This window comes from Doryrhamphus excisus, chromosome 3 (assembly GCF_030265055.1).
Source record: "Doryrhamphus excisus isolate RoL2022-K1 chromosome 3, RoL_Dexc_1.0, whole genome shotgun sequence".
Classification (NCBI taxonomy): domain Eukaryota; kingdom Metazoa; phylum Chordata; class Actinopteri; order Syngnathiformes; family Syngnathidae; genus Doryrhamphus; species Doryrhamphus excisus.
The window spans coordinates 5,407,556-5,421,638 of record NC_080468.1 but is presented as its reverse complement, the minus strand read 5'-3'; the positions used below and the strand labels follow the sequence as shown (position 1 = coordinate 5,421,638).

At 41.2% G+C, this 14,083-nt stretch overlaps 2 protein-coding genes across 10 annotated transcripts in view; one reads left to right on the top strand and one right to left on the bottom strand.

The window, feature by feature from the left end:
• clcn2a (chloride channel, voltage-sensitive 2a) overlaps positions 1-6,854 on the top strand; it is a 48,313-nt gene extending 41,459 nt beyond the window's left edge. For 6 of the 8 annotated variants that reach the window (XM_058067259.1, XM_058067260.1, XM_058067256.1 and 3 more), the window contains 5 exons: positions 1,673-1,735; positions 3,173-3,211; positions 3,294-3,398; positions 3,471-3,557; positions 3,630-6,853. In XM_058067259.1, the coding sequence (XP_057923242.1) occupies positions 1,673-1,735; positions 3,173-3,211; positions 3,294-3,398; positions 3,471-3,557; positions 3,630-4,151 (816 nt within the window). In that variant the 3' untranslated portion in view covers positions 4,152-6,853. Of the gene's footprint in view, positions 1-1,672; positions 1,736-3,172; positions 3,212-3,293; positions 3,399-3,470; positions 3,558-3,629 lie in introns of all 8 variants that reach the window. The other 2 variants (XM_058067257.1, XM_058067255.1) reach the window with 1 other exon arrangement.
• A 345-nt stretch (positions 6,855-7,199) lies between these two features.
• Positions 7,200-13,940, bottom strand: fam131aa (family with sequence similarity 131 member Aa). 2 transcript variants are annotated; one of them, XM_058067336.1, is made up of 5 exons: positions 13,707-13,940; positions 11,362-11,467; positions 11,107-11,283; positions 8,658-8,792; positions 7,200-8,511 (listed from the first exon to the last, which is right to left on the bottom strand). In XM_058067336.1, the coding sequence occupies exons 2-5, from the start codon at positions 11,450-11,452 to the stop codon at positions 8,087-8,089; spliced, it is 828 nt and encodes a 275-aa protein (XP_057923319.1). In that variant the 5' UTR covers positions 11,453-11,467; positions 13,707-13,940; the 3' UTR covers positions 7,200-8,086. The 2 variants fall into 2 exon arrangements, with proteins under 2 accessions (XP_057923319.1, XP_057923318.1); XM_058067335.1 differs by lacking the exon at positions 13,707-13,940 and adding an exon at positions 11,532-12,382.
• Between the last annotated feature and the right edge of the window lie 143 nt (positions 13,941-14,083).

The following is a 14,083-nucleotide window of genomic DNA, read 5'->3' as shown; positions in this document are numbered from 1 at the left end:
AACATATGAACACATTGGGTTGTATTCACAAGGACACAAACTTTAGCAACACTAGCATGGCTAGTGCTAACATTACACTAACATTACACTCCTTGCTTAAAAGAAATCTTCCCTTGTCTTTTGTTGAACTTTAATAATAATGTGGAGTGCATGAGAAAGTGGAAAGGAAAAACATAGCTATTTGACATCCGGGTCGTTAATTAATACGTATAATGCACACAGCAGCAATAGAATCAATATGAACTGCTGGAGCTAGGGTCTGGGCAAGGCTGGGCCGCATCAGGTTCCCCCCCCCCCCCCCCCCCCCAAAAAACGCATTTATTAAAAACAGGAGAATATACAAACTTTTTCAGTGCTTTGGTTCCGATTTTCTACAAGAAAAGCTCTGATAAAACATTCCACTGTTCTCGAATATCTTAATTTTTATTTATTTTTCTGTACAAAATAAGATGAAAAATAAATAAACAAATCAAGAATAAAGAAAATCAATCAATCAGTAATAAATAAATATAATCATAATAAAACGGCAAATAATAAAAACTTAAGAAACCACATATACTTGGTGGGTAGACACATTTTTTTCAGATTCAAATTAACAAAGCATTATTAGAGCCCTGTAGACATGACAAAACACGACTATAGTCACATTTATGCTCTTTTTATTTACAACATATTGCGCAACTGCAGGGTCTTGAGACACATGCTAACTCGCAAACTAGAGAGCTAGCGACCTAAACGGTAGCCTTCAAGATATTTCCTTTAAACGTAAATAGCCAAAAACTTACCACTTCCACACGGATAGGGAGGATAACTATTAACAGTTATTTAACCTTTAACATGAACATTAATCAAACGTAATAATTTTTTCTGGGTACATGATACCATACAGCATCCATATCAAACTTGCGCGGGCCGCACTAACATTAAACTTTCATATCAAGGCGGGGGCCTCAAACTAGTGTCCTGCGGGCCACATTTGGCCCGCGGGCCGCGTGTTTAAGACCCCTGCTTTAGAATGTGGGAGACACGGGGACAAAGAACAGCCAAACGTAAAACAGAGGTTAGATTCAAACCAAGGACCACCTTTCCAAATGAGTCAAATATAAAAGAACATGTCATCTTATATTTGAGGTGTAGCGATTTACAGTATAAATGTAAACCAATAGGTGGCGCCAAACAAGTTCCTCTGGATAGAAGATGTCCAGTGATATGTCCATGAGATGTGATATTGTGCTTGTGTACAACCGTTTATTTCATATTTTACAGAATAGAATTGTTAAAATGTGAGAGGTGGACACGAGGCACATTAATGTATAAAATATACCTTTTGCAAGTTATGTCTTCTTTGCAAAAGTTGTATTTGCCCACAATTTTTATCCTTTTTGTTGTCACACACTGTCAGTTAAATGGGCTAAGAGACCTGTAAGCTACTTAGAGGTGTTTTGGACTTAACAAATGCAAAATATACACTTCTCCATAAGCCCCTCTTGTGGAGTCGCATGTGTCATCCAGTGTAGCATTAGCATTGATCCTTGAGCCTCATTAATACAACCTGTCAGCAGCACTCCGCTCACCTGAGGGGAACTTTCTCCAAGCCCGGAACTGTCCGCTGTCACTAACGTTGTCTTCATGTTGTGTTGATGTCTGCCCCCTTGTCACTGGCGGCGGGTAGAGCCCAGCTGGGCCGGCTCCCTCTGCAAGCAGGAAGACCAAACGTGTGAGGATCTCCATGGCGGTAAGATTGTCTGTCTGCCGCCTAGAGACAGTTGCCTGGTAACTGTTGCCTTGCGACACACGTAGAGTGCTAAATATTTGTGCGTCAAATGCATGTGCTCAACTTTGCTGTTTCATCAACCGTCGTGATCTTTTGTTGTATTTCAAGGTGGCTTGCTGGTTAAAAGGCGTTAAGCGTGTTGTCTGCAGCAGGCCCCCGTAAAAGCCAAATGTTTCTCTCAAATGAAGCTTAAACTCTCAAGGAGACTCGGAGGGTCATGGTGGCTGATTTATACCGTCTTTCATTTGCATATTACACCCAGGCCAGAAATGACATCACGCAGCCTCTGTAAAGTGCATCCCGTGGTGTGATTGTGAAGAATGACAATGTGTGAGTCAATGCAGACAGACACATCTTCACACTCCCATGTCGCAGCATCCCTGCAAATGGGTTTTTGGAAAATGGGTATTTATACCGCCGCCTAAGTGCGAGGTGAGAAGTATTTTGATCACGATTTGGCTAATTAGCAAGTTTATTTCACACAGATTATGTGAAATATTTCTGGAAAGTTTGTCGAGAGGGTGTGGAAGAGCCAGGGAAAAAAAAAATCCGGAAAAAATATTTATGTGGATACAGCAATTTATATTTCACCAACATTATGCTTAAACAGTCAGATTTTAGTTTTATTCCTACATGTTTTCCCATTTTATTTTATTTAATACAAAAATGTAACCATTTTTACTACTCGTACTTTATAAATATTTATTGTTACATATTATATTGTTAAAATGAAAAATTAATGAAATAAAATTGTGTTTTGTTCTTAATATTATTCATTATTTGTGTTAGTTTTTATTTTATTTCATTTTTATGATTTTACTTTATTGTATTTATTCCTGATTTTATGATATTTCACTTAATTTTTATCCATTATTTCTTCTTTACAAAGAGATTTTTCACTGCTTTTTAATTTCAATTTCAGTGAAAAAATAAATAAAATTTTATTTTTTTGTAAAAAATATATTGATATTTCACTTAATTTTTATTTATTATTTCTTCTTTACAAATAGATTTTTCACTGCTTTTTATTTCAATTTTAGTCAAAAATAAATAAAATTTAATTAAAAAAAAATTAGATACATTTTTACATTTATTTTTATTATGTTAAAATAAAAGTTTTAATAGTTGTATTTATGCCCCGCTATTCAGAATGTTATATATCATATGAATATTGCTATTTGTTCTTCCTCTGCTTGTAATGCTTCCAAGTTATTATTGTAATTCAAAATTAACTAATTTAGTTAATAAAAAAAAAGTGAGGGGATAAGGGTTTGCTATGATATGCTGTGATGTGTTATGGTCCCAATTTGTTTCTGTTCTGACATTTAAGCACATGCAATTTATTGTAGAATGCTTTTAGTGACTCATTTTATACATGAATAAATGTCGTCTCTTCAGGACTCGACTGAAGTAGAAGACGGTATGACGCCAACCGAGGTGAGACCTGCTCTTGGGGATCAAAACCAGACCCGGGAGAAGACAGGTCGTGCTCTGTGACTCACGTCTTCTGTTGTTTCAGATGGCCGAGTGGGAGGAACAGCAGCTGGATGAGCCGGTGGATTTTAAGAACTGCAAAATTGACCCGGCGCCCTTCCAGTTGGTGGAGCAAACGTCTCTGCATAAGGTGCAAATGAGTCAACGTGACACCAGAAGCTTGTGGTGTGTACCCAGCTCATTATGCCGTTATCCTTTGCAGACTCACACTATCTTCTCCCTGTTGGGGCTCGATCACGCCTATGTGACCAGCATGGGCCGCCTGGTGGGCGTCGTCTCCCTTAAAGAGGTCAGTGCTCGTCTTGCCGTTGTTGTCTGTGTTATATGATCACTCACGCCACCCCACTTCCCCCTCCTCCAGCTGCGTAAGGCCATTGAAGGCTCCGTCACGGTGACTGGTGTGAAAGTGCGCCCCCCTTTGGCCAGTTTCCGTGACAGTGGCAACACCGCCAGCATCTCCGAGGTGACAGAACTCCACAAGCTGTGCATGCGCCACAGGGGGCTCTCGTTGCCGCGGGAACCCAACCCTCCCGACGTGGAGGACCAGCCGGTCGTGGCGTCCAAGGAGATGCCTGACAACCCGTCGGACTCCACCAGCTTGCAGTATGAAGGCAGCCCGGGCGAGGTCACGCCACACGCTTTGTCGTCGGAGCTGGTGCTTCAGGAAAGCCCCTCGTTCACGGAGGACCCGTCAGAATTTACGTTTGACTGCAGCCCCTCCCACACCGAGGAGTCCGAGCTGGCCTGTGACTATGACCCCTCAGGCCAAGGTCCTCCCGAGCCTGACCAAAGAGAGCAAGAAAGCGGGAGTCCACCTCTGAGCAGGGACCAATCAGGACAAGAGGAAGCGGGGAGCGGCCTCGCTGACAACCCATCAGAGTGATGAATGTGAATGTTGTTGAGATTGCCTTCTTTAAGCACTCTAATCTTTCATTACTGTCTATCCAAACGGACCAAGTATTAATCAGTGCATGAGCATGTGCCACATTTAAAGGTGCACTCCAAGCCAATAGGGGGAAGCGTACTGTCACAAAGTTGAGGTTCTGACCTTTGGTAGAGATTGCTCACCACGCACATTTGATTGTATAGTGATACCTCATGTCTTAGATTATGAATTTCAATGTGTTAAATCAGGGGTGGGCCTATGTAATTCTACACACAAATACAGTACTGTAAATGCTCTAATTATAGCCTACACCGAGACCACCAAATTGGAGAGGAGCTGTTGTAAAGTCACTGTACACATACAGAACAATTTCATAATAATGTGGAGTGCATGAGAAAGCGGAAAGGAAAAACAGCTTTTTGCCAACAGGTCATTAATATAGTGCACAACACAGCAGAAACAGAACCAGTGTTGTAAAAGTGTTAAGGCTTCCATTGCTCAGCCAGCATTAATACTGTAAACAACAGTACAGCGAGTATAACATACACAGCTGAGTGTAAAGCGCATGCAGAGGTAGCTATAGGGAATGTATGCTTGATTTTTTAAAATGACATTAAGAGGTTGCCTACAGCCACAGCTGTTAATACACGTGGTTTTGGACTATTATTATTAAAATTATTATTATTATTATTATTATTTTTATTATTATAATATTATTATTTTATTATTATAAATCATTCATTCATTCATTTTCTACCGCTTGTCCTCTACAGCTGGAGCCTATCCCAGCTGTAGAGGCGGGGTACACACTGGACTGGTCGCCAGCCAATCACAGGGCACATATAGACAAAAGTTTATTTTTTATTGTGTTTTTAATGATTTCTTTTCTTTTTTGTAAAGTGATTTTTATTTGTAATGATTATTTAATTTATTTTATTTATTGTCACATTTCATATATTTAACTTATTTGTAATTAGCATTTATTATATTTTTTACATGGTTTTGGACTCTACAGCTGGAGCCTATCCCAGCTGTTTTCGGGCAAGAGGCGGGGTACACACTGGACTGGTCGCCAGCCAATCACAGGGCACATATAGACAAACAACCATTCACACTCACATTCATACCTATGGACAATTTGGAGTCGCCAATTAACCTAGCGGGAGAACATGCAGAGATGGGGGATTCGAACCCAGGTTTCCTAGCTGTGTGGCCTGCGTGCTAACCACTTGTTTACCGTGCAGCACACTATTAAAATCACCAGCGATTATTTTCTTGATTAGACCACACACCAGGCAATAATTGGAGCATTTACCGTCACCAATAATCAATAACCAATATTTGTCTCTCCACCCCTGCTTTAAATCAATGACAGGAATGTCTTCTCCGATCACGATACGTCGCTTGTGGCAGTGCAAGAAACCAAGAACCTGTGTGTAATAACAGACGGAAGAGTCGGGTATGAAGCCGTGCATGTTGTAGAGGTGTCTCTAGACATTTCATGACATGATTATAGAATCACCAGCCCTAGTCTTTAAATATCTACCTAATGTGTTTCTTATGAAGATGTGCAGGAACATGAAAATGATGAGGGGAGAAAGCACAGAAGTATTTACTACCTATAATATTCCCCGCAATGTGCTCACATAGGCGAGGTTGTGTATTGGAATATACAGTACATATATTTATAAAGCGGTGTGGGCTTACTCATCACCTGATATGCAATAAATCAACAGTAAACATGCAGTAAAGCAGCAATGGCTGCAATGGTGGCAGTTTTATGTGATAGTCGCTGTTGTTTTGAATACCAAATGTTATGTTTGTCTATATTACCCCACACAAAAGGTCTCTTATTATTCCTGACAACAAAGGCAGCTTCCAAAGGGCCAGCAGGTCCATGTAAGTGTGAAGCACATTGTAAATAGCATGACTTTACTTTGCTGCACTGGTAGCCTCTGGTGGCTTTTCTAGGGGCTTCTTCAATAAGGGCAACCATTTTTCCACAATGTATAAAACTGCCTGCTAAACAACCAGTGTGATGGAGACACACACAAAAACACGCACACGTGGATTGTCTGTGGCACAGTGTTTGATGTTCATGTTAAAACTTAGGAGCCATATTTTGTTTTGCTCACGTCTGTCTTTGTTTGCATATAGAACGTGGCGTACAGAACACATTGCATTTGTACTGTGTGCAGCGTATCTAGTTCAGCAATAAGTCTGTAGTTGTATCCTTTATATGGACACACACACCTTGTACATGCTTTGTACATATGGAATGACAGCTAATGTAAATGGGCCGACGCATTCAACAACCATTGTTATTTTTCAGAGAACATGAGAACATGTTTTTGTACATGAGTAACTGATTTAGGTTGAAAGAAAAGCACATTGGAAGAAAAAAAACCTTGACACTGAGTCTGTCTTTTTTGGATTACTTCTCAGCATTATTTATTTGTAGTTTAATGTTATTATTTTCATGTTAGACACACATTTTTATTTAGTGTTAAGTTTATTTTTTATTGTGTTATTAATGATTTATTTTCTTTTTTGTAAAGTGATTTTTATTTGTAATGATTTTATTTTTATTGTCATATTTTATATATTTAATTATTTGTAATTAGCATTTATTATATTTTTTATATTTTGTATTGGTATGATTTTAATTTTATTTTTATTAAACATTGGTAATGTAGTGGTTCACATACGTAACTTGCCTTGTTAAATAGGATAAGCAGTGTGGATGTTTGGTTAACATTTTTAAATCAAAAATTAAAATTAAGATAAAGCAGAAAAGAATTGAATTCCAAGTGTAAGGAATTCTAAGAAAAAAACAAACAAAGGTCAGAGTGAGAGAAACAGAGAGAAAGACAAAGGTCAGTGTTCCAACGCGGGAGCGAGAGAAAGGTTAGAATAGTTTGGAAAGCCAGGGGAGCTATCCAGTGCTGATGCCTGAAGCCAAACTCTGGATCTAAAAAGCATTAAGAGAATTCCAAGAAAGGTGATCGTCAGGTTGCGGATGTGATAAAAAAAAAAAGTGACAAGTCAAATGATTAGTGTTTTATTCTGAGTGACAACCAAATATTCATGACTTCTTTTTTTTTTTTTTTCAAATATGTGGCACGAATCGTCTTCCGTGACTTGGGAATGAAAGCCCCTCCCAAGAAGAAAGTCATTATAAACAGTATCCCACAGAAATGAGCACACCCCTCACATTTCAGCAACTATTTAATCACCGTGTATCTTCTTAAAAGGCTATACTAGAGGAGGGAAATTTGGCTATACAGTGTAGTCAGTGTACAGCTTGTAAAGTGACAATCGGCAGCCATTATTGTTTAACTAAAGTAGCCGGTAACAAAAGTGACTAGTATAACGGTGATGTCATGGTCTGGGGCGCTGCATGAGTGCTGAAACTTGAGTTCCAAACATTGTGAAGCAGAGCACGATTCCCTCACATGACGAGAAGCCCAAACAGGAAGTATAAGCTAATGGAGTGGCTGTGTGTTGACTTCTTTTGCAGTACAATCTGCACACCGACTACTCTAAAGTATATCACTTCTATAGTATTATCCCTTGAGAAGATGTAATAAAATGTGAGGGCTAGCTTGTGAGACACTGCAGGACATTCAGTATCAACACGTGACACATCAGCATGACCCCCAGTAAAACAACACTACAAAATATCCATAGAAAAAACAACGCCATAGCAACACTTGACAAAAAGAAATGTACAAAACTCAGTCTGCACGACAGCTTTACATTCTGCTTGGACAAACGCTCCCAGTGGATATGTTGGTGGTGAATTGTGGAAGGCCTGGAAGAGGGCGGGGTGGGTGGGGGGGCGGGGGGACACAAGGCAGCGACGGAAAGACGAACAGCAGAACAGATGATGTCATATCCACAGTCAGAGAGACATGAACATGGACAGCACATCACATCAAATACTCTTTATCTTCCTTCTTCTCTTCATCTTCCTCCTCCTCATCAAAGGACGCCACCCCAGAAGAGGCCCGGTCAGACAGGAAGCCTCTGGAGTGCCACATCCGGACCTCATGGAATACGTCCTCATCCTCTTCCTCCTCTTCTCCGGGAGACTCCGAGTGGGAGGTGGAGTAGCAGGAGTCGAAGCGGCTGCTCCTCCCCCGGGGCCTCCACTCGGGCTTGTGGTGGACGCAAACCTCGCCGTGCTCTTTCTCGCTCTGAGGGACCGAGTGACAGTCCTCCTCGGGACTGGTGCACTCGCTCAGGGAAGGAGAAGGATCATTTTGGGACTCGGTATGGGGGTTCTCTGGGGGCGGAGTCTCGCTGACCTCAGACGGGCATGGCACTCCGGAAGTTGGGTGGGATGCGGTGGCGTCTGAGGGAGGAGTAAAGAGTCAGAACACCTGCATGACAGCACGGACGGGTGAACAGATGGGGTGGTTTGGTCAGTGAGGATGCAATGAATGAATGACGCAATGGCGTGACATGGAATGGACGCACAATGGTGCTATCTTTGGATACCTGACGTGCTTTGACTGGTGAACGTCCCCGCTTTGGCGTGGGTATCTTCGTCGTTGGAGTCATCCTCCTCGTCGTCATCCATGGAAGCCCAGGCTCGGAGCTTGGCCTCAGCGATGGCAAACTGCTCAGCCACTCCTTCGGGGGGGGAAATCCATGACTCATTAGGTTTGGAATAGCGATGCTATGTGCAACCTTGGCGGCACGGCAGTCTAGTGGTTAGTGCGCAGACCCCGTGCATGCGTGGGTTTTCTTCGGGTACTCCAAAAAACATGCTAGGTTAATTGGCGACTCCAAATTGTCCATAGGTATGAATGTGAGTGTGAATGGTTGTTTGTCTATATGTGCCCTGTGATTGGCTGGCGACCAGTCCAGGGTGTACCCCGCCTCTCGCCCAAAGACAGCTGGGATAGGCTCCTGCGACCGTCGTGAGGAAAAGCGGTAGAAAATGAATGAATGTGCAACCTTCATTGTTTGCTCACTGGCTTTTTTCCTGACCTTTTTTCAATCGCTGTGTGTGTGTGTGTGTGAGTGACAGCAAGAAAAGCTTAATTGTTTGCCGCCACCTGTTGGTTGGCATGTATAAATCTCTACTCCCCGATTCTAAGACTTCTATGTACATTCATGCACGTGTCTGAAATGGCTAAGCTTTGACTGACACAACGCTAATAAGCTTTGTCTCGGTACGCTTATGTTGAAAAACACTAAGTCACTAAAAAAAACAGTACGTTAAAAAAAGAACGGCCACCAGGTGGCAGAAGTGCATTTGTTAAGAACTTGGTTGGGCTCAGTGTAGCACATGGAAGAGCATGGAGGCGTGTAGCATGCAGAAGGTTACGTACTGTAGGGAAACTTTAATGCATGCACACACAGTTTACTGCCCGATGTGAAAATTAGTTCATGGTGATATATTTGCAAATAAATTATTTATTTGTCAAAAAAAAAAAACAACAAAAAAAACACTAAGTCACAGTGGCTGCTGGGTTTTTTCCAGAACATTCCACTTGCTTTTTATTGTCTGGAAGTCTATGAAAACATTAAGTAATTGACTAATTATGGCCTTTTTGCGGCTTTTTCCTTTTTTGCTACCTCTTCTGTAAACAGTTCAATACGTGGCATGATGGCAACAAATTGACAACCCTGGAATTTCCATTATTTCCAATAAGAAACCGATGAAGGCGGTCATTGCTCTGTGATTGGCTGCATTGTGACCAGTACAGGGTGCGCTCCGCCTCTCACACGTAAAGTACGCACCAACAAGATGCTACAAGTGTTTTCATTGACGAGGAGGTGGCGCTCCCTCACTTTTTCTGTGCTGCGATCAAAGTAACCTGCTAACGTCACCGCTGAGGATGAGTCACAGCAAAAGACAACAGGAAGCTGGCCCACTAATCAAGTGTTTCCACCATCTGCTGTAGATCTGTAGACCAAGCCCAGCCTTCATCTCGCAGAAGACGGGAGAGGACTTTTAGGAGGATTAAGATGGCTTGACAGAAGGTGGGAGGGTGCCAGATGATGCCGGAGCTAAACTGGGCTAACTAAGCTGAGGATGCACGTGCCTGCACACAATCCCAGCGGCGGCGTGTAGCAGCTACTTAACACTAGACACTGGAGTTCACACACTAATTGTGTCAGTCTTACTCAGCCCAATGCACTCAGGCCAATAATAGATAAAAACTAAATAATAATAATAATAATATTAATAATACTAAAGCATGTAAATATGCCCCCAAGTGGACGTGAGAAATTATGTGACACTTTAATTTCTACATATAAAATACACTACAGAAATACATTTATTCTATATTTTCATTATGTATTCATGTAATATTCCATGCTATTACATGCTAAACACTCACATTAAATAAATGATATACATAATATATTTTTCAATTATATACATATATACATTTGTGGCTTTATTGTAATGGGCTCAATAATAATAAATTATATATATTTATGGATGTAATTTGAGAATATTTCATTATTGCATTTGAATGATTTCTTCTTTATTTCTTCTATTTTAATCAAATGAATGTGACGATGAAAATATGTCATTCATATCAATAAATGAATAATACAATTCCAGTTCAACAAGAACAAACAGACAGATAGGTATCTTAATAATTATATTTATTATTTATTATTATTATTATTATTATTATTATTATTATTATTATTATTATTATTATTATTATTATTATTATTGTTATTATTATTGTTATTGTTATTATATTTGTTTATTGTTTATTTTATTGTTATAATTGTTATTATATTTGTTTATTATTATTATTATTATTATTATTATTATTATTATTATTATTATTATTATTATTATTATTATTATTATTATTATTATTATTATTATTATTATTATTATTATTATTATTATTATTATTATTATTACTCAAATGAGATGAACACAAGACAACATGATGAAGGTGTCGCTGACCTGCAGCGAAGCGCGCCTCCTTCTCTCCTTCAGTCAGATGGCAGTAAGAGCTGAAGTGGGCGGCCGGAGGAGGGTCCACAGGTTTAGGCCAACCTTTCCACTCGATGAGGTGGGCTACCCGGCCCTGGGCCAGGGAGGTGGGCTTGGTCACATGGTCCCTGACAGCCTGAGAGATACCTGCGTACAGAAACACGGGTGAAAATCACCCCACGGAAGGCAGCCGGATACAAAGGTGACATTATTTTCAAAGTTTACCGTTCAAGGACGACCTGGCCAGCGCTGCAAACTCATGGATGCCGACACTTTTCCGTGAGTCTGCCGGAGATTTTCCTGACTTTGGAATCATTTCCTCAAATTTCACCTGCAAGGTCCGATAATTAGGGTGAGCTTGTGAATGCTACAAAACAATAAAAACTTTTTACCACCTCCTCATCTTCCTCCTCCTCCTGCCTCCCTTCTTTACTCCTGGACCTGAATCTCATGGCCAACATGAGCAGCAGCGTTGATGGCGTCTCAGCACGACGAATAGCTCGCGGCTCTTGACCGAAGCAGTTTAAAAGCAGTGTGCAGAGAGATAGGCGGACGGCTATGCCCTACATTTCCTGCGCAGATGCTCGAGCCATGTTAAGCCAGCAAAAAGTGGGCCCCAAAGGCCAGGGTTGAGGGAGGTGAGGCTGAGCGTTGGCTCCATGTCTCTATGACAAGCATATGGTGTGTGACTAAGCGGCTCAGGCCCACTCCAAAGCTACTAAGCCCTATTAAAAGTGATAGTGCTACCTAAGCCAACACATGGACCACTAGGAAGTTCTATGGTTATCGGTACCAACACCAGTGGGTCACAAAGTTATCACAAACCATAGTGTTTGGAAGGTGACCTGTAACCTCCCGAAGGAGACAAGATGAGATGATAGTTTAACCGTTTTAAGAACAGTACAACGAAAAAATACTACACATATATCATTAGTAGATGACACAAAGAGGAGAGGAAATAGACACTTGGAAAACTTGCGAGAAAGGATCTGTGTGGAGTTTGCATGTTCTCCCCGTGCATGCGTGGGTTTTCTCCGGGTACTCCGGTTTCCATTCCAAAAACATGCTAGGTTAATTGGCGACTCCATATTGTCCATAGGTATGAATGTGAGTGTGAATGGTTGTTTGTCTATATGTGCCCTGTGATTGGCTGGCGACCAGTCCAGCGTGTACCCCACCTCTCGCCCTGAAGATAGCTGGGATAGGCTCCAGCACGCCCGCGACCCTCATAAGGATAAGCAGTAGAAAATTAATGAATGAATGAATGATTATAATTATTGTTAGTGTTTTTGCTTTTACATTAAATTATTTTTAAAATACATATTTAATATAGCTCCAAATTGTCCATAGGTATGAATGTGAGTGTGAATGGTTGTTTGTCTATATGTGCCCTGTGATTGGCTGGCGACCAGTCCAGGGTGTACCCCGCCTCTCGCCCTGAAGACAGCTGGGATAGGCTCCAGCACCACCCCCCCCCCCCCCCCCCGTGACTCTCGTAAGGATAAGCGGTAGAAAAAAAATGAATGAATGAATGAATGAATGCATATTTAATATAATATATGATTGTGATATATAAAAAGGGAATGTAAAAATATGGTTGCAGTTGTTAATTGTATATTGTACAGTAAACACCATTTATAAAATAAAAACAGAACAAAAATAACATATAATAAACCTACTAACAAATGTGACAAAACGGAACAAAAATAATTAACCTATACGACTAATATTAACAAACCATTTGACCACAAATTCGCTTTTAATTCTATGTTATATAAGAATTTATGATATTATATGAATACATTTAAAATATATAAATTCAATAAATGATATTCATTAACATTACACAATAGCATCCAATATAATAGTAATGATGTCATTAGTTGATCCTTTTGCCATGTAATAATGTACAGTGGACACACTGGGACATGAGACCTACATTACACAATCACTGCATCAAATATGTTATATCAAATACAGATAAATACACTCAAAGTACTGCATCAGTGCAAACCACAATAATAAGCACATACAGTTACATAAATACTTCAAAAGTGGACATGAATATTTTTAAATGCATCTTAGGTCCCTTTAGACTGTACATGTGTACCTAATAAAGTGTCCAGTGGGTGTACGTATTCAAATAACGATCACATTTGAGCATGATGACTCTTAGCAGCAGATATTTTTGGTTTGCGGAGGGGCTCTGGGGGAGGGGGGCGTGTTGTCACACAGGTGGAGTGATGGTGGACCATCTTGGAGGACCAACAAGTGGGCTCCAGTCAAGCCGAGCTGAAGCAGCCTGTGTGTGGGCGTGAAGGAGGCAGCCGCAGGGGCCTGACGGTGGCTAGTGTTGCTGAAATGGTGCATTCACGTACCACAAGGCTGCACGACTCAACCAGCCATAAACGAAGGCTGCTAATTATGCAATTATCTTGCAAAAAAAAAGAAGCAATGCGGGGAATGGAGCTCCTGTGGGCTTCCCTGCATGGCTACCCATTTTCTCCCTCATGATCCGCATCCCTCCCATCCTTCCAAAAAAAAAAACAGCATCATCAGCAAGCACCTACCTGTAAATCATAATGCGCACTATAGACTGATTGCAACGATCGTGCGCTGTTTGTTCTCCCGCTGCGGGGGCCCGCGGTGGAGCTCCTGTGTCACGCCGTCCCCGGGAGCATCTTCGTCCCGCCGACTCCGGCGTCGGATCTCCGCCACAGAGGAGAACCAGGAGGCGGCGGAGGAGGAGGAGACACCATGGATTGCTTGGCTGTCCGAATGTCTCCCGATATGGTGAGCGTCATCAAGACGAAAAAAAGAGGGGGGGTTAAGGGGGGAAAAAGGCGGGGTCACTTCCCCCCCCCCCTTTTCTTACCATGCAAATACGCCCACAAGAGGGTGTGCTCAGCATAGTGCATGACATAAGACCTGATTGGATGTTTACGCA

Coding starts and splice junctions, on each gene's coding strand:
- fam131aa (XM_058067335.1), bottom strand. CDS start 11,597: ATGTTGGCCATGAGATTCAGGTCCAGGAGTAAAGAAGGGAGGCAGGAG. Junction 11,284..11,361: donor GGCCAGGTCGTCCTTGAACG/GTAAACTTTGAA, acceptor TTCTGTACGCAG/GTATCTCTCAGGCTGTCAGG. Junction 8,793..11,106: donor GGAGGCGCGCTTCGCTGCAG/GTCAGCGACACC, acceptor CCCCCCCCGAAG/GAGTGGCTGAGCAGTTTGCC.